Genomic DNA, 22,500 nt, shown 5'->3' with positions numbered 1-22,500 from the left:
TTTATCGTTGTAGCTTTTATCTTTTTGATTGGGTTTCGTTTATAATGGATCACAACGATAATTATATTTGTTGTTGGCTGAAGAAATGTTTTGGTTCTGAAACATTCCGCCATCTTTATTTTTGTTTAATACGATGCATGAAGTAAAATTTATCTGACCAAAAGGGATTGCTGCCGTTTAGCAACTAGGTTAATTCTAACCACAATTGGATTCCATAGTCTGATGTCACGTCGCCCAGCAACGGCGAGCAGCGTGGTTCTAAACAAAGAAAATCGGTACTTTTTATTCTTCATGCTGGCTAGAACTTTTCATATGTCAAGTGATCAGAATGTATAAAGGTCAAAAGATGATCAGATTTATAATATTTTTCTCCTCTGGATACACGTTTATGCTCGTCGGAGAAATATTTCATTAGGGCGTCCGCCATTGTTCCGATAGTTTAGAGCCAGTTACTAAGTTGCTCTGCGTCATTACGAAGGAAGTGACGTCTTGACTGTTGGAGGCTATTTGGTTTAAGAAACAACCATTCCAATTTTAGTTTTCAAGTCTCGTGAGATTTGAGGGAAAAAAATAATGGGACCGTGAGTTAAGCGTGCTGTATTTTCCGTATCATGTTATTCTCAGTAGGTTTAGCGACTGTATACGTATTTATTGCCATTTTTCGCCCAAAATCTGCCACCAAAGAACGGAATAAGGTGTCAAAAGCATTCCCTCTTCGGGGAGCTAAAGCATCGAAAGCCTTGTTCTGTTAATGACTTTGGCACACGGAGAGTAAGGCGGGGGTGGGGGTGAGGGGGGAGGGGGGGCGGTAGGAGTTCAAAGAATAGGGGAAAAGAAGGGGGTGTTACTTTGTTATCGTTTTATTTTCTTGTGTTTATTTTTTTTTATTTTTTTTTTTTTTGGACTTTATGTTTCTGTCTTCGGTCTATCTATAAATAGAATGAAGTTGACGTCACTCGGGTCTTTATTATTGTTTTTTGCCATCCATCTTTATGAGCATTTCTCACTTAACGGTATTAACCAGACTATAAAAATTCATGGTTACATATAGTTTTGTGTATTGGCCGTTAAACTTCCGGGTGGCAAAGTTGTGAGCTTCTTAGTCAAGCGCATACTATCTATAGTCTGATTGACACAACTTAGTGAGAACGAATAATTACAATGGATATCTAAAAACAATAATACTAATCTGAGTGACGCCAATCTCGTTCCTTCTAAAGTGTATGCGCATGTCTAAGACGCTCACAACATTGCCATCTGGAAGTATAGATAGATCGAAGATGACGTCACTCAGATCTTTGTTATTGTTTTTTGCCATCCGCGTTTATGAGTAATTCTCACTGAACTGTATTATCCGGATTATAAAAGTTCATGAGTTTTGTGTGTTGGTCCGTTATACTTCCGGATGGCAGTGTTGTGAACTTATTAGCCAAGCGCATACTATCTATAACGGACCAACACACAAAACGATGTGTAATCTTGAACGTTTATAGTCTGGTTAATACAGTTTAGTTAGAATTACTCATAAACGCGGATGGCAAAAAAAAAACAATAACAAAGACTTGAGTGACGTCATCTTCGTTCGATCACTCGATAGTGTGAACTTGGCTAAGAAGCTCACAACATTGCCATCCAGAAGTATAACGGATCAAAACAGTTAAGTGAGAATTGCAGTTTAGTGAGAATTACTCATAAACGCGGATGGTTGGTTTTGGGGCTTTTATAGTTGATCGTCACCGTGTTTTATGACTTAATTATTTGGGCACTGTAAGGCTAGCAATCTCGTGAATAGTGTCGATCAAAAAGACCTGCCCTTTCACCTACCAATACTCGATACGGACATTTTTCAATAACTTCATCGACTGCAGTGAAGTGCCCATCTTGCCTTGGGCATCCCTTTGAAGTTATAAACAAAGAGGTACGCTCTGTCACCCTGTTCCATGTTAGAAGAAACAAATGATTCTATTGGTGTTGTGACTCACAATTCATATTTTTCCAAGATCTTTGTCTTCTTTTATGACGATTTTTTGGTTTAGTATCAGGCCACGCCTGTACAAAGGCTACAGACTTAGCCTCTTAGCCTTGAACTTATTGCCATGTTGTAAATCCAAGACTTGTACTACTTAATATATCAACGAGGCGCAATTTTAGTCTTGCTGAATATCGCTTCTATGAATTTGTAGTAAATTAAAATTCATTCTGTTATATTTTAAATCACATTGAATCCTGACCTAAATTTTAGCTCCAAGCACTCAGCTGTTCTTAAAACATCCTCACCTTTCCCGGTCCATCATAAAAGCACATCAAGGGAGGTTCACATAATGTTTTGTTTTTCTCGCATGGGTCTACGGGAAAACAAAATCTTCCATCTCCTTCCCATCCATCCAGACAAGTGCATTTCACTTTTCGTCCAAACTTTCTTCCAAGATCTTCACATTTAGCCTGGAGAAAAAGAAAATGCAACAAAATCATATTTGTATTTTTCATGCTCATAGAATAACAAAGGCTTACATTTTTAGACGTCTGTTACATTTCTTTTCTTTTCTTGTTAATTGACAGATGATATGGCAAGCAATCAATTTTTTACACGAGACTCTGAATAAAGCAAGACTTTAAGTTTGTTTTAATTTTCTCATTAGCCGATTCTGCTTCGGGTCAACTTTGGTCTGGTCGGAATTGGCACCGAACGTAATATGCCTAAAATTACTCCGCTTTTCTCATTTTTTCTAACCATTGCCAGATGTTTATAAGTACAGCTATGAACCTTGCGTCGAGCGGTTAAAATCGAATGAAGGTAAAGTAATAAAACATTTTTAGATAATAAAAATATAAAAAGTGTTATTTTAGATGGTTCATATTCTTCTTAGGTCGAATACATTTGATACGATTCTTTGATACACACATTTCCGCTAACGGTGATTCAAAATGTTGAGCTTATGCCGTTGCCACGAAAGAAATCGAAGAACAATGCCTGTAAAATTATTTTCGTTATCAGTGCTTTGTTAAAGAACCTCAGCATTATAATGAATAATATTTTAATGCAAAATTTGACGTCCATTAAACATTAGTAAAGGCTCTAAGATTCGCAGAAAAAAAGCATATTTATTTTATAATTGGATTAAATAATGCAAAGCTTAGCTTCCTTGAGAGACCATGCATGTACTGTCAGTACACATAGCTGATTACTAGAGATTTTGTACCAGGTGTCAAGGACACGGAATCGATCCAGAAATCTATAGAGAAAATAGTTTTTTTTTCTTTGAAAATAGAACAAAATTATACGTGTTTTTATAACGGTTTATGTTTACTTTTACTGGAAAAAATCCCCAGAAGTGACGATGAAATTCAAGAGTTAGGAAAACAATTTAATTTGTAATAAATTTTAGTGCGACAGTTTTGTTTTGTTTGTTTTTAAGGGTTTTTTAGGCGCTTGCAACACATTTAGGTTATATCGGAACCAGTAAAAAGGAAGAAAATAGGTTAGTAAAAAGTTCTAGAATTACAATTAGAGCTCCTAAGAAAAAGGAAGACAGGGGAACTGGGAAAAAATTGGGATCAGATGTAGATTCCAAGAGCATACCACCAATGTACTTAGTTTGAGATCACCTATAAGTCTCATCCGGACACAAGCACAAAGAGGAATGCACTCAAATACTTACATTACACATTCAAAATAACACATATAATAATAGATAACAGAGAGAGATGATTTACAAGGAATAAAATATCATCTCCCAAAACATTAACTATGCATTTGACTGTTTCCCTCCCAGCCAGGGCCAGGAAAAAAACAAATAATCTCATTCCAAAACAAAGACAGAAAGCATGTTGGAAAACATATTTAAGGAGATAGAAGACACAGTAAGTGCCTCCCTGCCCGCTGTGGGAGGTCAGGAACCTCACCCAGAGATCGACTGTAAAAAAAAGTTTGCAGAATGCAGTGGGATTCCCATAAAATGTTTTGTCTCCATTGTATGAATCCATGTTATCGTGCACCAATTTTGAAATTTCATTATAACATTATATTGACATTAAGGGCTCTCTCTCTCTCTCTCTCTCTCTCTCTCTCTCTCTCTCTCTCTCTCCCTCTCCCCCTCTCTCTCTCTTTTCCTCTCTCTTCTCTCTCTCTCTCTTTTATATATATATATTATATATCAGTCGCGATCTCTCTCTCTCTCTCTGTCTCTCTCTTCCTTTCGTTATCTATCTCTCTCTCTCTCTCTCTCTCTCTCTCTCTCTCTCTCTCTTTGTGTTCTATTTATTTTTGTTGGTTTGTTTGTTTGTTTGTTCGAGTTGTCCCCTTGTCAAACAAGGGCTCTGAAAAATCTAGAGAGGAAAAATAATCTTTTTCTTAAAATAAAGAATATAAGTGTTTCCTGTCGTTTAAGATTATTTTTCCATGAAAAAAAAACCCCCCCCAAAAAACAAAAAAAAAAAACAAAAAAAAAAAACCAAAAAAAAAAACCAAACAAAACAACAAAAAAACATTACGAACTATTAAAGTTTGAAAAAAATTACTTTTGTAAAAGAAACCACAGCCCCCTACCACGAGAGCAGTCTATCAACAACCCTTGGTTTTAAAAGAAAATTAATGGTCATTTATAGACATTGAATGAGAGCATAACAAAAATGCATCGACCTCATTGTCAAACAGTACAAAAGATTTAGTTTTCATTTCAATTATCAATAATATGCAATATATATATAAATTATTGTTGTTGCTTTTTTTCTGGGCTCACCTGGATATGACACGGGAAGGGCTCTTCTATACACGGTGGTGTTCGTACGCAATTATCATCACCTTCTTGATAATAGCCTTCTTTACACTTGCATCTGTCAAGATTAGTATATATATATATATATATATATATATATATATATATATATATATATATATATAGAGAGAGAGAGAGAGAGAGAGAGAGAGAGTAGTAGTATTAGTAGTAGTAGTAGTAGTAGTAGTAGTAGTAGTAGTAGTAGTAGTAGTAGTAGTAGTAGTAGTAGTAGTAGTAGTAGTGTGGCTATGTTGTCTAGTGATATGACACTCGCTTTCGGATCGGAAGGTCCTGGGTTCGAGCAAGTACAACTGTATTGTATATGGCGTGACGTAAATATCTTGCATTGTTTTGGCTCTGTTCTTTCTCTTATGGATTGGCTTTTTCCTTCGGTCATTTTAGTTTATATCGCGTTGTTATTTTTTTTACAATGGAATAGCAAGTATTAATTTATAATTGTCAATTCAACGCAATAGATTCCAAGATAAAATTCAATATAATGGCTCAGGGCTGCCAGATTGTAAAATAGAGATGTACATTTATCTAACGCGATTCTAAAATTTCACCATGCTAACTATTGGTGTACACTTTCAAACATATTTTTCATTTTGGCCATAAAACTTTTCTCTCAAATATCGATCGATAAAAAATTCTAACTTATCACAGACTCTGAAATTCGTAGGTTCAGGTTTTCGATTTTCTGCCAAATTGAAGTTCATCTTCAAAGATCGAAAAAATGTCAGAGGTTTGATATTTACTGACAATTTGGTGAACATCTTGATCAAAATTTGAAGTAGAAGTTTTCAGAACAAAAAGAATGAAAAATATTTAATGGACTCGATCACAAACTTTTAAACTACAAGAAAAAGTGACTTTTGAATATTAGGCCACGATCGATTTTCAGCCATTGACGCAACAAGTCTGGAAATATTGGGTAAAACTATCCAATAAAAGTGCTCGATTTTGCCACGTGACAAAAAGCATCCATGTCCATTGGAGCATTATATCGTCGGCAGTTGAAAAAAAATAATATCTTGCATAGTTTGATATTCCCTAGTTAAAAGGTTTGTAACCGAGGCCATGGATATGAAGCCCATTCAGTTTCAGTCTAGTATTATAAAGGAACAAATAAATTATGTAAAAGATGGTATGTAAGTTTGAACTGATAAAAATATGAAAATTTATCAGTTAACTTTTTTATTTACCTTTTTACATATTTTCAAAATTTATCTTCTTAGATGCTATTTAAGAACGTATATTTTTCTTTTGTTTTTGTTTGTTTTGTTGGTTTTTTTGTTGTTGTTTTTTTTGTTTTTTTTTTTTTTTTTTTTTTTTTTAGGGGGGGGGGGGGGGTTGTTTTGTTGGATTTTTTTTTTGGCTTGTTTTGTTTGTTTGTTTGTTTTATTTTTGATTTTACTGTAAATTAAATTTCCAACCTAAAGTTTAGCCTGAATATTACCGTTTTGGGGTAGTTACAGAATGCTACTTACATATTAACATCCGATCCGTTAGGACGAACGCAGTAGCCAAAGGTGTGGCAAATCTTACTCGTCTCGTCACCACATTCAAATGTACGTTTATCACAGTTATCTCCCATGGCCCAGTCCTTGTTACAGGTCCCTGGTTTACACAGGCCTGTGCCAGCGGGGCCGTTGTCACACTCACCATGAAGACACGTGCAAGCTGGGGGTTGGGTAGTTTAGTTGTTTTTTTTGTTGGGTTTTTTTTTTTTGGAAGGGGGTGGGGGGGGGGGGGGGAAAAATTAGTTAGAAATATTATTTATAGAATGGAAAAAAACACTGCTTATAAGACAATTTCTTTCCTCTCATAAATTCATAGACAAAATTATATGAAGATTTATAAAGCTAGTTTACACGAATTCGCCATGCCCGATTCGATTCACAACGCTTCATTTATTTATTCCCTACAACAACCTAATTCCACGTCCTGAAGATTGCAACAAGCAAAAACAGTTCTGCAGAAGTAAAAAAAAAAGAACACTGTAAATGTTTTATTAATCGATCCTTTGATAAAAAAATCGACCACTATTATTTCATGGTATTTGTTTATATTGATGCTATATTATATTTAGTTTTTTAAAAACTCATATCAGCCAGCTGGATACAACGTATCAATACATAAATCTATGTGTAACCTTAAACGTTTTATAGTATGATTAATACTATTTAGTGAGAACTACTCATAACAATGGCTGGCTAAAAACAATTACAAATAGCTGAGTGACGTCAATTTCGTTCCTTCTATAAACACAAAAACACACACACAAACACATACATATACACACACATTTATATATATATATATATATATATATATATATATATATATATATATATATATATATCCATATTGCATACTCGTATTGTTTTGTTGATTAAACAAAGTGACAAGTGTGTATCAACAAACACAGCATTTTTTTTCAAACTTTTCCTGTTGAGAATTCATTTACTGTAACCTGACATTATGTCTCACCGTTTTCATCAAGAGGACAGTGAAAACGAATCCACTCAACTTTTGAATAAAGCATGAGTCAAAATGCTGCAGCTCTCTTTGCTTAAATGCTTATGTTAATTAATGTTATATGAGGAACAACGTTGACGTCGCTTAGCTCTTTGTCATTATGTTTAGAAAGCCTCTTAATGATTAGTTGTCACCAAATTCTATCAATCAGATAATAAACGTTAAAGGTTACACAGTCTTGTGTGTTGGTATGTAGAATCTGACTGACAGAGGTTGTGAAAATTTTACCTATTCGCTTAGCATCAATATTATGCTTCTTAAAGATCCGTCGCGTAGTCAAACGGTTTACGTGTTTGCGGTCTCACAAAACATGTGCAAAGGTATTCGTACCTACAATTGTTTTACCTATTTAGTGTGGCTGAGGCCTCGAATACTATTTAATATACCTATTTTGAATTTGTATTTGAGTATTTTATTTGTTCAAATTATTGGTTTTGGATATCCAATACTAACAATGGAGTATAATAATCGTCTAACCAAAATCTATTATGGTATTTGTGCTTACAATCTAACTGTTCATTAGACATTGATAACAATATACCTTGCTTAGGGAAGTGGAAGCAATGTTAACAAGTATGTAATTATAAGTATGTCCAAATTCTAACAAAATGAAGGCATGCATGATAAATTAATTAACTAACATAAAATGCAAGTGTGTGCATGTTTGTGTCTGCATTTATTTCTCTTTTTGTGTGTTTTGCTTTGATTTGTGGTATTTTTTCTTTCGATTGTTTTATTATTTTTTGTTTTGCTTTCTGTAATTATAACACTTCAAAGTAAAGTGAGGCGTATCGCATTTCTTTCTTGACAGTAAAAATATAAACAAGGTCCTTTGTCGCATCAGATTTAAAATGAGAAATAACTATGACTTAAACCAGATAGTAATTTAACAATGGTGCTGGTAAATGAATTCGATAGTAAGGAGTAAAAAAAAAAGAACCTTATTTTTAATATGCTTTAGTCAGGAAAATGAATAACATTCCTTTAAATGATTGTTTTCTTTTCTAAAAGAATAAGATTTATATAGCGCTTTACCCCGTTGTCACAGATCTAAGCCTGATGATAATCGCCACTGCTTTTATCCAGCAACTCATTCACATCTTTTTCTAGTTATGGTAATTTTTCGGTAAGCCGAGGCCAGAGTTTACCACGATGGTCTCCATTCTGATCACTGATCAGGCTCAACATTGCTTGATTTTGCTACAAGTCCAGATATATTACTACTTAGTCAAGGATGACTCTTCGATTTAAGTCCTAAAATAAACACATTTTTTGTGAATCATTTTTTATTGCAAAGACATATCGCAAAATCCTACCCACCTTTGCCCTTCTCCCTCCCACCCAACGTATACTTATTTGAAGGTCTCATAACCCAATTTGTCATTGACTGTGTTCTATCTTAATCCCTCCTTACAACTACGAATCTTTCCCTTTTATACTGCTCTTTGCTTTATTTTCTTTTTATCATACCTGAATCTTACGTTCCCTCTTCCCTCCCACCCAACTTATTTTTTGCACTTAACCCATTCTTCATGTAGTTCTGCATTTTGTATAGCTTTTTCTCTTCTTCTTCATGTAACTTATCTTCCTTTTCACATTCTACTCTCTCTTATTTTCTCTAGTTCCTTATCTTCTTGCTTCTTTTCTTCTTCTTTCTTCTTCTTCTTCTTCTTCTTCTTTTCTTCTTCTTCTTCTTTTCTTCTTCTCTTCTTCTTCTTCTTCTTCTTCTTCTTCTTCTTCTTCTTCTTCTTCTTCTTCTTCTTCTTCTTCTTCTTCTTCTTCTTCTTCTTCTTCTTCTTCTTCTTCTTCTTCTTCTTCTTCTCTTCTTCTTCTTTTCTTCTCTTTTCTTCTTCTTCTTCTCTTCTTCTTCTTCTTCTTCTTCTTCTTCTTCTTTCTTCTTCTTCTTCTTCTTCTTCTTCTTCTTCTTCTTCTTATTATATTATTATTGTCATTATATTATTATTATTATTATTATTATTATTATTATTATTATTATTATATTATTATTATTATTATTATTAGTTATTATTATTGATAGTTATACTTGAAATCCCCTTAAACTAACGAAACATATTACCCATTATTATAAGAATGCTATTTGCTTTATTGTGTTGGGTTATCAGACCTGGAACTACGTGGCCCTGCTCCTCCCACCCAACGTGTATTTATTTGCACGTATAAAAACCCAGATTGTCATGTAGGTACTGATTGTTGTAAGTAAGATTCTCTTCAAACCAATGTAACATATTATCCGTTACAACAATGCTAAAATAAGCCCTTATTTGCGTTGAGTGATCATATCTGGAAACAATCTGCGCCCCTTTCTCTCCCACCCTATCTACGAATCAAATTCGAGTACACAAATATCATGCCATGAAGCAATCAATCAGATTCATCATCTAACCTCACCATTCTCATCTCTGTCTCCAACAGATTTCTAGAGGACAACGACTGTATCAACGCCCTCAATACCACCACCAGCACGACCACCACCACCGTCATCATCATCATCATCATCATCATGGTCATCATCCCCATTAATCATAAAAATGTATCGTCATGTACATCAAAATCGTCTCGCCGCAAAATCATCAACACGCCCACTCTGGCTATGGCCGCTAGATGTATTAACACCCGCTGCTTCTAGTTAAACACTCATTTCCGGTGACTGTAATAATCCTATCTCCCCTTCCGGAATGGCGTTGCCTCCTCCTCTCCCCAACCTCGACAATCCATCAATCACTACCGTAAATGATGACGTCATAAGTACAGTTTCAAGCGTGGTGAGACAAGCACCTATTCTCAATATCTCTTCAAATCGGGATGTCCAGAATAGCGTTTATTCTATCAACGGTACAGATAACCAGTTATTTCATGGGAATGGAACCGCGACTTTTGCTATTACGACGGTTGATTCAGTTACTCAAGCGATTTCAACGGAGCTACTGAAAAAAGGACAAGCGGCCGCAGAAATTGTTGGTGGTGGACACCATCATTTTAAAATGGGTGACCATTACTCCGAACTATTGAACAAGACGGTGCCGACCGACAAATGGTTGAATTACACATGCATGTCAAGTTTGTCGGTGAGTCTATCCCAAGTTTAAAATTATCTCAAAATAATATCATATCGATGTGAATCTAATGTTTAAAATTAAAGTTGAACTTAATCTATGAAGATCTGACTGTGTAGAGAAACAGTGCCAAAGCAAGAAAGAAAAGAAAAAGAATATATCCACCCAAAAAATCAGCCTAAGATGGATGTTTTTCTTGTATTTGTTTTTTTTCTTGCTTTGCGTAACACTGTTTTATACAAACATCATCAGAACTTGACCTTACACCAGCGCCTGTTCCTTCATTTGTTACTTTATTGATATTTTCATTAGTCACTTAACCTAACTTATTGAATTAATTTTTTTTAAATATGTGCATTCTTTAAGGAAAGCAAGTCTTCATTTTGAAGAATTAAAAACTTTTTTACATAGTCAACTGATTTTGACTTTAACCTAGACTTCTTCTTCTTCTTCTTCTTCTTCTTCTTCTTCTTCTTCTTCTTCTTCTTCTTCTTCTTCTTCTTCTTCTTCTTCTTCTTCTTCTTCTTCTTCTTCTTCTTCTTCTTCTTCTTCTTTCTTCTTCTTCTTCTTCTTCTTCTTCTTCTTTCTTCTTCTTCTTCTTCTTCTCTTCTTCTTCTTCTTCTTCTTCTTCTTCTTCTTCTTCTTCTTCTTCTTCTTCTTCTTCTTCTTCTTCTTCTTCTTCTTCTTCTTCTTCTTCTTCTTCTTCTTCTTCTTCTTCTTCTTCTTTCTTCTTCTTCTTCTTCTTCTTCTTCTTCTTCTTCTTCTTCTTCTTCTTCTTCTCTTCTTCTTCTTCTTCTCTTCTTCTTCTTCTTCTTCTTCTTCTTCTTCTTCTTCTTCTTTTCTCTTCTTGTGTTTCTTCTTTTCTTTTCTTTTTCTTCTTCTTCTGTCTTCTTCACTTCTTCTTTCTCTTCTCTTCTTCTTCTTCTTCTTTTCTTCTTTTCTTCTTCTTCTTCCTTCTTTTTTCTTTTTTTTTCTTTGTCTTCTTTACTTCTTCTTTATTCTTTTTTCTTCTTCTTCTTCTTCTTTACTTCTTCTTCTTCTTCTTCTTCTCTTCTTCTTCTTCTTCTTCTTCTTCTTCTTCTTCTTCTTCTTCTTCTTCTTCTTCTTCTTCTTCTTCTTCTTCTTCTTCTTCTTCTTCTTCTTCTTCTTCTTCTTCTTCTTCTTCTTCTTCTTCTTCTTTCTTTCTTCTTCTTCTTCTTTCTTCTTCTTCTTCTTCTTCTTCTTCTTTCTTCTTCTTCTTCTTCTTCTCTTCTTTCTTCTTCTTCTCTTCTTCTTCTTCTTCTTCTTCTTCTTCTCTTCTTATTATTATTATATTATTGTCATTATTATTATTATTATTATATTATTATTATTTATTATTATTTATTATTATTATTATTATTATTATTATTATTATTATTATTATTATTATTATTATTATTATCATCGTCATCGTCATCATCATCATCATTATTATTATTATTATTATTACTATTATTATTATTATTACTACATATTTCTGTTGTTGTTAATATTATAACAGAGCTCTGTTGCCCTTGTACTATTTTATATCATCATAATATCCAGTTAATGATGTAATGCGTCTACAGACGAGATGAATGGAAACCTCAAGATTCATTCGGTAACGGTCAACATCGTTGTTGTTATCTTATTTTATGTTTCTACTTTCGTATCGTTATTGTAATTCATAATGCTGATTTTAATTTATTTGACACTCATTGCATTTTCATTAAAAGCAAATTACTGACTCCAAATCGACTGTTCACTGTTCACGAGATACTGCTCAAAAGGTTCGTATTATTTTCTGCTATATTATAAAATTACACCACCCGATTATAGTTAGACTTTGATGCTACCAGAAAAAGGATTTAAAACAAACGTCTTTTTTTTCCACAGCTGCCAAGCGGTTTCTTTAAGGACGTGATCGAGCCTGTTCTTTGCGGCAGTGGCATTGTGGGTATAATTCTCACCATGATTGTGTTGTCCAGGAAAACGATGGTTACGTCCACCAACTGCTACTTGACCGCTTTGGCTGTAGCTGACCTCATGTACCTACTCCTCTTACTGGCAAGAATCATCATTGACAAGATTGACGATTGTGTATTTCAATTGTCGAGTGAGAAAGCCATTTATTCTCACTTTACTAGTAAGTACGAATAGATTGCGAGTCTTTAACATGTTTAATAGTTCTGCCTGCATAAGGTGAGATATGTCTCAGATCGTGACGTGGATTGCTGACTTGCAAACGCTACGAGAACGGGTTGGGAAAAGCAGAGCATCTGGAGAAATAATGCATCATGATGTGGGTTGACGACGGTTTGAGAACGTTGCATTGGGACTAGAGATCAGATCTTGGGGAAATTGGTGACCAGGGTATTGTCCAAGTCTGACATACAGAGACAAGAAACTTCTGGTGGCGATAGGGTTTTTAATGTCAGACAATGCGTATCTCTGTCAGGCCGTGTCAAGACGATAATCATCCTGTCGCTCATGATGCTTAGTTGTAATATACTGAAATTTGGCTTCGGATTTCTCCGCTTTCTGTCTTCAGTTGGCTGATTACTTCTAAATTATCTCTAACAGATTATAAACTGTTTAGTTTACACATAGTTTTGAGTATTAGTACGATTGATGTGACAGGAAGAAATGGTGTATGCGTTCCTTAAACACGTGCACAAATGCTATGTTTACCAACATCACATTTTTTGCATCTTATTCTAATTTCTTTCATTCATTCTTTCTTTCCTCCACGTTAGACATTTTCATGGAGGTGTTTTTATACACAACCATCGGAGTGACCATCATGCTTGCCGTAGAGAGATACATCGCCATTTGTCAGCCCATGCAAGCCATGACACTGTGTTCTGTCAATCGCGCTAGATTTGTCATCGTCATCATCACAATCATCGCCTTCATCCTCCTCATTCCCAAATTCTTTGACGTGGAGATTGAGTATGTCAAGACGACAACCGGGGAATCTACGCTAGTGTTAAACTGGGTGTTTCCTTATAATAACCAGATCTACATTTGTGTAGTCCAAGGTAAAAGGCAATTGATCTGTTTTTAATCAAATGGACCAAATCGCATAACAAGAAGATTTTGACAAAGCTACTTGCTCGCCATTTTTTTGTTAAAAATAGATTGCTTTTTTATCCATTATTCACTTTATATGGCTAAACTGCGGGGGGGGGGGGGGGGGGGGGGGGGGTTAATTCGAACCGCTGATCGAAACTTGGCTTGAACATAAAACCATGGGAACGAAAATGAACATACGAGTTATGAAAAAATATTTGATAGGTTACTAGTCCATAGTACGGTCCAATTGTTTTATTTTGGTTCTAGAAATAATCCATGAACTTTTTGATATTTACTTATTCGCCTTGTAGTAACAGTATCGATAACTAAAAAAATAATTGTAGACTTATTTGCTTTGTTCATTTTAAGAAATTTGAAATCACCTACCACTTGGTTATTCAAACGTTATGAAAAGTAAGACAATAAATAAAAAGGAGAATACAATAGAGGATGCCGACTGGAGGCTCCCATAATCAGAATTTGTTCCATAACTTTTAGAACAATACTCTCTTATTAAACACTAAATCTGTGAATGTGAAATGCCCAAAATATAGGCAACAATACGTTATATGAAAAATATATTAATAAGCTTGACAAATATAATATCACCAGGCCTAGATTCTGACAGGAATTCGCCGACTACTGTTGTTGGGTATATATGTATTAAAATACAAAGGCATAAATTATACAATCTGACATCTATTACAGCAAATGATGTTCCATTCAAAACATAAAAACTACATTTCTAAATGTTTTTGGAGGGAAATTATCAATGGTTGATAGATAGAAAGAAATCATGCAGGAAAAGTATCATGAAAAAAAATCAACCCTTCTTGACCGGGAACCGAATCTGAGGACTCGTGACTACTGGTCAGCTGTAACACGATTACGTCATTGATGTTTCTCAATAGTTTGACCGCCTGATGCTTATTTTCATCACTTTGGAGGTCGCATATCTTGCTATAGAATCTAATATCTTCATTTACCAACATTGAACACGTGGCGCAGGGACCAAAAATTTATTATTTTATTTACTATCTATTTATTTGTTGTTGTTTGCAAATTAGCTGCATAATATTCTCAAGAAAGAAAAAAACCCGACTGATATGGCCCATAATGATGGATATAGTTACTACAGAGAGTGTATTATTGCTGGGTCTGAACACTGCAGTTATCGGCAAGTGCAGTTTTAGCTAGAGGAGGTATACAGACGTAAAAACGATGGTAATAAGTAATTCTTTCTGTATCCAGCAGCGATAGGTAATCAGAGTATAATATTATGGTAAGGAAAGTAACGCAACTAACATAGTTGATAATGATGGACAATTACAGAGGATTTAGATCTAGTTGTCTCGGCGTAAATCTTCAGCTATCTGGAAAAGCTTGGTACATCGCGGTCCCATAATGGTGATTTAATTTGTATTTCAATTTAAACTAATCTGAAATGGTTTGTTTGATTTACTTGGTAATTTTTATTGCAAAGTTTGAGCTAGAACGAAGGAAGAAGACTTTGGGGAGGAAGAGAGGAGAAAGCTGGAGGAGGAAGTGAAGAAAGAGAAGGCGAAGAAAGGTGAGGAAGAAGAGAACGAGGAGGAGGAGGAGGAGGAGGAGGAGGAGGAGGAGGAGGAGGAAGAAGAGGAAGAAGAAGAAGAAGAAGAAGAAGAAGAAGAAGAAGAAGAAGAAGAAGAAGAAGAAGAAGAAGAAGAAGAAGAAGAAGAAGAAGAAGAAAAAAAAAGAAAAAAAAAGAAAAGAAGAAGAAGAAGAAGAATGTCTTTCAATGACTTAAAGTATGTTTTTTAAAAGGTTTCTCGTAAAAATTAAATTATGTACCCTAATTCCTTTCAGGATTCCTAGTGACATTTCTGCCCCTGTGCTGTCTGTTTGGTTTGAACTTAAGGCTCATCATTGAAATCCGACGATCAACGCGTTATCTACAGGTCTGTCTTGGCGCGGACTGGCAGACGAGATCATTGGTCACAAGGGAGGAAGTGAAGATTACCATGATGCTAATAAGTGTCATCGTCGCATTCTTTATCTGCCAAGCCCCTTACATGATCTACGGGTTAGTCTTTTCTTCTGTTCACTAGTAAAACATGTGTTTTCAATGTTTGTAATTATCTATAGATTAAAGTAACTTTCCGTTTCCAGCATGTCAAAAAGACTTTAGGTTCATGATTTTTTCACACGATTGGGAGGAGAGAGGGGGTTATCTTTATTGCTCTTAACGTGGAAATTATCTGGCTCACCTAAATAATAGTTAAAATACTTGTTTCCTAAATTGAGGATGGGACTAGGTCAATGCCCTCTATATACAATCAAAAAGATAACATTTTCGAGGCATTTTCGAATGATAAAAAAATGTATTATTGAATCCATTGTAAAGGGAAAATGAGCAATGAATAACGGCGATCCACAACCACAACAATAAAACTTAATGGCCACTCCAAGAAAATGAACAATAGAATCATAACGGCGATCAACAAGTGATCAAACAAGCAAGACTGAATTCTGAAAAGTGTCACATATTGAAATATTTAAATCTTTTCATGATGCTAAGTGTGTGTGTGTGTGTGTGTGTGTGTGTGTGTGTGCGTGTGTCTGTGTGTGTACGAGTGCGTCTTAGTCTCAACACACGTGATTGCTTTGGTATGCGCGTGGGGGGGGGGGGGGGATGTTGAGTCACTTAATTAATTGAGTTGAACGCGTGGGTCCAGGAAAAGGAAGAACCTTGCCTGGACGCCGGTTTGGATCATTCTTGGTCTGGTTACTCATATTCAGCTGTTCCAGCAGGATTGGATCTAGGCTGGTATCACCCTCAGTGTCATGGCAGCGCACAAGCTCCTGTAACGTGATAATCCTTCTCAGGAGCCATAAAAATAATCATAAAGGGGACACCTTCAACAATAAGACTCAAATCGTGAAGACCTTTCCACCTAACAAAACTGGCAGACTTCAGTGTGGAGGAAAACTGGAGAGAAATGTGGAACAAGAAACACCAAGAGGAGGAAGCATCTTAAAAGATCCAACGTAAAGAGTCCCTGCATTCTATAACGCCAGGAAATACTGGGATTCCTCAAATCGCCTCTTAACTGGACATGGCAGAGCTGCATCAAATATGTGCAGATTGAAACTCGGAAACAGTGATACCTGCCCGAAATGTCAGGCAGCCCCAAAGACCAGCAATCACATCGTCCTCCACTGTCCAGTTACTAAACTTGAAGGTGGCCATGGGACCATCCTTAGGGCGGAGGAAAACTTTCGAAGCTGGGTTTACGAAATGAATTTGGAGGTGTAGCCATACGCTACTACTACTACTTAATTAATTACTGCCATGCCATACTCACCGAGGTAACTCAACGTCACCCCTTCCCCCAGCTAAATAAAACCATGGGCCTTCCAGATAATTTTGACCATGGTCGCTCAAATCGCACGTCTCTCGATTGCTATGGACTGGCTCCATTGCATCCCGTTCTTGGCACCGTAGTAAATGAATAGACGTATATTTTTAGATATTTTTGGTAAAGGTAAAGATGATATTCATCTTCTTCTTCTCTTTTCAGTATATCCCGCATTTTGCAGGGTTGCCATAATGAATGTCACATCTCCATTCATCTCGATTCAAAGCATCATCTTCCTCCAGGCCCAGTTCTTTCATATCATCCTTTACCTTATCCCACCATCTAGTCTTTGGGTGTCCCTTTCTCCTCTTTCCCACTAATTGTAAGTCCAATACTTTCCTTCCCTCTCTAGTCTCTTTACATGTCCGAGCCATTTCAATCTATTTTCTCTCATATTTATTGATACATTCTTCACTTCAGTCAACTTCGAATTCCTTCACTTCTCACTTTATCTGTTCTTGTCCAACCAAGTGATCATCTCAAAATCTTCAGTTCTGCCACCTCAACTTCTTTATATTACTTCTTTGTTGTAGCTGCTTTCTCTAGTCCATATAACATTCTTGGTCTTACAACTGTTGTATATAGTTCCTTTCAGCTTTGCTGAAATTCGTTTGTCACACATAACTCCAGTTACCTTCCTCCAATTATTCCAGTCTGCCTGTATCCTCTTTTTAACCTCCATCTCATTGCCCCCATCTCATTTGAATTGGTTTGTCTCTGTCACATCCTATTCTCCTATCTTTATTGTTGGTTCTGCTCTCTGGTGTCCGATGACAAATACTCTGTCTTCGATCTGCTTATCCTTAATCCCCTCCTTTCCAACGCCCGTCTCCAATTCTCCAGTTCCTTTTCGCCTCAGCTTTTGAATCATTCAAGAGTACTACATCATCCGCATACATCATGATCCATGGTGCCTCTTGCCGAATGGGTTCTGTTATAACATTCATTATATTGCAAATAGCAGTGGGCTGAGAGCAGATCCCTGGTGTAATCCAATTCTTACATTAAATGGATCAGTTGAGCCAACAGCTGTCCTTATCACTTTTTTGTTTCCTTTGTACATATCTTGGATAACTGATATATTTCTCTGTTACCCCGCTTTGCTCTTAGACAGTACGACATTAGTATCATCAGTAAAGATGATATTGAATTGACTTGATCACCCTACCACATGATGTCGTTGACCCAAGACATTTATTCGCTAACACAAAAATCCAAAAAGACATTGGACTCACTTTATTTCACTAACACGATTCTCACAATATCATAAACTGAAATAAATCTACCAACTAAAAATAACGTTTCTAAGGCTGTAAACTGAGTGCATTCAATTTCCTCTCCGATCCGTCTTACTCTCCATTGGACCTCTCCTCTCAGTCGGTCTCTTGTTTTATCATATAGATAGTTCGAAGATGACGTCACTCAGGCCTTTGTTATTGTTTTTGCCATCCGCGTTTGTGAGTTCTTCTCACTAAACTGTATTAACCAGACTATAAAAGTCATGGTTACACAGAGTCTGTGTGTTGGTCCTTTATACTTCCGGATGGCAATGTTGTGAACTCATTGGCCAAGCGCATTCTATCTATAAGAGTGAATGCAACTCACTCTTTTTAGTTACTGAACTGTGCCTAAATCAAACGCGAAAGTTTTATCTCGGGATTAAAATTCATATCAATTTCCCACCAACAAAGTGAAACAACACACGGAGTTCCCTTGTTATTGTTTTAGAGCATCGTTGAGAACACAGAGTTCTCACTAAATAAATATGTTTGGATAGTAATAATATAGACAGTATGAAGCCCACAACATTGACAACTGGAAGTATAACGGACCACCACATAAATCTCTGTGTAACCATGAACGTTTATAGTATGGTTAAAACAGTTAAGTGAGAATTTCTCATAAACGTGGATGGCAAAAAACAATAATAAAGACCCGAGTGATGTCAACTTTATCTATAAACGTTTTAGGTTGCACGTAGTTTTGTTTGCTGGTATGTTTCATGTGTTTGTTGTGACTAGATTACAGAAATGTATATGGTCTATGACACACTAATTATTCACGAACAGGAGAGGAAATTGAATGCACTAAGTTTACAGCCTAACACGGAATATTTCGGTGTCATAATTGTTCTTCAGCCAACGACAAAAAGAAACAAGTCATGATAAAGCCTCCTGTCTCGTCTTTCTCCTTACAATATCACCATTTTATCAGTTTTTACTATTGGCTGAAGGTGGGTTTTGAATCTGAAACGTTCGCTGTTAAGTATTAAATTCTTTTTCTGGAGCAGTTCTGTTCATTTGTATTCCATATTTTAACAGTCTAGCAGCTTGTTTTTGATATTAACAATGTTTTGCATTCACGGGGTCTATATTTTCGGTGGGTTGGGATCGTGTTTAGAATTTCAAGACGCGGAGCTGCTATTGTATAATTGTACTTTATCGTTTACTAATCGTTTTGTTTTCTTATGAAAATCCCATAGATTGTGAGCACTTGCCTCACAAGCAAATAGACCGACAACGGCCTCGGTCGAGGTAGAGATAGAATTTTTACTGTCCCTTTCATTATAGCATGACTTGGGTGACTCGATGAATAAGATCTAATGGAAAGTACTTTGGAATAGACTGGCTAACTGTCTATAGGATAGCGAATAGCGTAACTGGTATAAACTTTATAGGTCTTAAGTGCCTGACGTTATGTTTTTGTAAAGTAAATTTGTTTCACATATTTTTCGTTTACTATATCTCTAGCTTGCTGCTGGGGATGTACAAGTTTGATGTCGTCGTACACAAGATGTTTACCACGGATTTGACATGGGAGGTGTATTTGCATATAGTGCAATGCCTGATGGCCCTCAAATCTTCCTGCAACTTCATCCTGTACTGCTGGTTCTCTGAGAAATTCTGGATAACCTTCAAAAGGCTGTTCTGTCTCAGCCATTGTCTCCCGCGACAAGGGATTCATCAGATTAACGGCTGCAGTAACAACAACAGTAACAACAACCACCACCGACCATCCTGCTACATCACACGTGACACAACCTGCTAGAACCCGGTGGCTCTGTCAAATATTCTGGTCAGTCCTGTGATTGCGGATGGAGAGTAGTTCCGTAGAATTTTGCAGGGCAGGCAAGTAATAAACATATTTCTTTTCTCTAAAGCCTAAGTTCATACATTGCCCATATATACTTATTTTGAGCTTGGTAGTAGTCCTTGGTCCTTCACAAATGAGAATAATTGTACGTGGACTGTAACATTCAACCCTTAGACAAATAGAAAATAGGGCACGATCGGCTCTTTCAGTTTGTTAGAAATGTAAAGTAGAATAAATTGGGTACTTTCCTTCACATCGTTAAAAAAAAAAAAAAAAAAAAAAAAAGAGAGAGAGAGAGAGAGAGAGAGAGAGAGAGAGAGAGAGAGAGAGAGAGAGAGAGAGAGAGAGCAGTCCATTAATATCATAGGGCAAATGAATTATAATGTGTATTTGTGTCCGTGGGATAAAACTGTAAATGATAGCTGTTTGCAACCGATTGATTAGAAGCTACTAAATAACAATGTACTCTATACCAGATCCAATAATCCGAATGACCCAATTACTGACAAAACATGGATACTGTATTCTGGTCAGTCCTGTGATTGCGGATGGGGAGTAGTCTCGTAGAATTTTGCAGGGCAGGCAAGTAAAGAATGGTGAGAGATTTGGGAAAAGAATGAGGAATTCAAACTAGAATTGAGTGGACAGGAACCCTCAGGGCAGAAGATCAAGGGGAAGGCCACGGGGAACATGGAGAAGAATTAAAGAAGCTGATATACAGAGAAGTGATAAGACATGGAACGAGATTAAAAAAAAAGTTAGCTTAGTGTAGAGAAGGATGGAAACTGATTGTGGCCTATACCCTGACCGGGGTGAAAAAGGCAATAGTGATAATGATGATTCTTTATCTTGGTGATGAACCATACTATTATCAAGCTGTCTTTTCAACGGTCATTGTATTTTATTGAGACTTTGTTATAATGGTTACACTTTAGGAAGATTCCAACCTTGTGGAGCGGCTTCTTTTTAACATAATCATAACCATTAACTTGATTTGGACGAATTATTTCAAGGCTTGCTTGGTATCAAATAGTATGTATTTTCACCAAAACGCGGACTTCAATTTGACATGACTAATTAGTCATCCAATAAAGCTGGGAGTGTGTCATTGGTTTGGAGGGAAGGAGTGCGGTTGATTTCTGAAGGGCTTTGTGTCAACTTGCCAGTGGAGTATTTGACACGTTTTCATATTCGATCTTCACCATCGAACAATACAAACTGTGTGTAAAAATAGGCTCAGAATAAAAGCCAACCGTTATCTGTAACGTCTACTACGGATAGATTCGTAGCAGACTTTGAACATTGCCAATCTCGGACTTTTTCCTGACTTCAAATAATAATAGATTCATTAAATACTAAGTAATGCATCGTGTCACACAAAACTTGAAATAGTTTGTGGCATCCATTGGGGGAAAGTGTTAGTAACGTCTACCGCAAAATTAATTGAATTAATTGATCTCTTCTCCCCTGAGAATGTCCATGTTGTATTGAATATGTTGTGATATTTCTTTATATAGTGGTTTTTAATAATTATCAGATGAACTAACACATCTGATAACAATGATAAACACCAACACTGTTTTCTGAATACACTCTGATTTCAATTATAACAGATGTAAACCATCGCCTCAAAAAGGCTTTGTGTAATATATATATATATATATAATATATTATATATATATATATTATATATATATATATATATATATATATATATTACAGTGAATGACATAATCAGTCGGATGGTGAAAAAATTTGAACTGAGATATTGCCAAGTTTAAATAGAAGGTAAATTTTTATCTAAAATGAGAGTTCTTGTCATAAATGATTAAATAAACCCTTTTTGTACATCTTCGAGAAATGTCAAAGCTTAATTTAATTTCTAAATATATTTTACTGCTGCTATTCAAGTTGAAAAATTATGAAATTTGAGAAAAGTTGCTGGATACCTTTCCCAAAGATCTGACCATAACTTCATGAAAAATCACCCGATTTACGTCAAATAAAGATTAAAATGGCCTGGGGAACATATTCTTTCAGAAAATGCAAAACAATGCAAATCGAAAACTTTCACCTCATTCCGACATAAAACTGTTTTCAGGTGTTGGGTCAATTTAAGATTTCAAGTGTAAGACTTTTTGGCACGTTTGGAGTCAACTTATTCTTTTGATTATAAATTAATACTTTTCAGGCCAATTTCTTTTTGAAAAATGCTTTTTGTTGTTGTGAGACACTATTGACTTTGTTTGTGTTCAGTCTAATAATATATCACCCGTGATTACAATAATGTGTTTGTGTAATGTAAATAAGAGTAATACTTGTATAACGTGTAGAAAATGTCTTCTTAATAGTTAAAGCGCATCTAAGACTAAGAACAAAATAAATGCACTCCACAATATATGTATTGTGGAATAACTGTGAGATAAGACCCAAAAAGAGGATGTATTTTGAAATGATTGCCAAAGGCATCATAAAGTAGTCCTCAAGAGCCATTAAGCCCTTGGAGCCGCAGTTTATCAGGGTTTCTATAGCGTGATACTGGTA

The 22,500-nt window shown here is 35.7% G+C and overlaps 2 protein-coding genes across 4 annotated transcripts in view; one reads left to right on the top strand and one right to left on the bottom strand.

The window, feature by feature from the left end:
* The window catches only part of LOC144975071 (somatostatin receptor type 4-like), a 52,247-nt gene extending 32,005 nt beyond the window's left edge, over positions 1 to 20,242 (top strand). For both annotated transcript variants that reach the window (XM_078918763.1, XM_078918764.1), the window contains exons 3-7: positions 9,750 to 10,402; positions 12,287 to 12,536; positions 13,147 to 13,431; positions 15,311 to 15,527; positions 19,614 to 20,242. In XM_078918763.1, the coding sequence (XP_078774889.1) occupies positions 10,013 to 10,402; positions 12,287 to 12,536; positions 13,147 to 13,431; positions 15,311 to 15,527; positions 19,614 to 19,911 (1,440 nt within the window). In that variant the 5' untranslated portion in view covers positions 9,750 to 10,012 and the 3' untranslated portion in view covers positions 19,912 to 20,242. The remainder of the gene's footprint in view (positions 1 to 9,749; positions 10,403 to 12,286; positions 12,537 to 13,146; positions 13,432 to 15,310; positions 15,528 to 19,613) is intronic.
* Positions 1 to 22,500, bottom strand: part of LOC144975069 (stabilin-2-like) — a 140,391-nt gene that overhangs the window by 60,016 nt on the left and 57,875 nt on the right. For both annotated transcript variants that reach the window (XM_078918761.1, XM_078918762.1), the window contains exons 21-23: positions 6,266 to 6,458; positions 4,740 to 4,833; positions 2,278 to 2,442 (exon numbers count right to left, since the gene is read on the bottom strand). In XM_078918761.1, coding sequence (XP_078774887.1) covers positions 2,278 to 2,442; positions 4,740 to 4,833; positions 6,266 to 6,458 — 452 coding nt within the window. The remainder of the gene's footprint in view (positions 1 to 2,277; positions 2,443 to 4,739; positions 4,834 to 6,265; positions 6,459 to 22,500) is intronic.

This window comes from Berghia stephanieae, chromosome 6 (genome assembly GCF_034508935.2).
Source record: "Berghia stephanieae isolate SIO BIC M18660-M18661 chromosome 6, UCSD_Bste_1.3, whole genome shotgun sequence".
In the NCBI taxonomy this organism is placed as follows: domain Eukaryota; kingdom Metazoa; phylum Mollusca; class Gastropoda; order Nudibranchia; family Aeolidiidae; genus Berghia; species Berghia stephanieae.
This window is presented reverse-complemented; position numbering and strand designations above follow the sequence as displayed.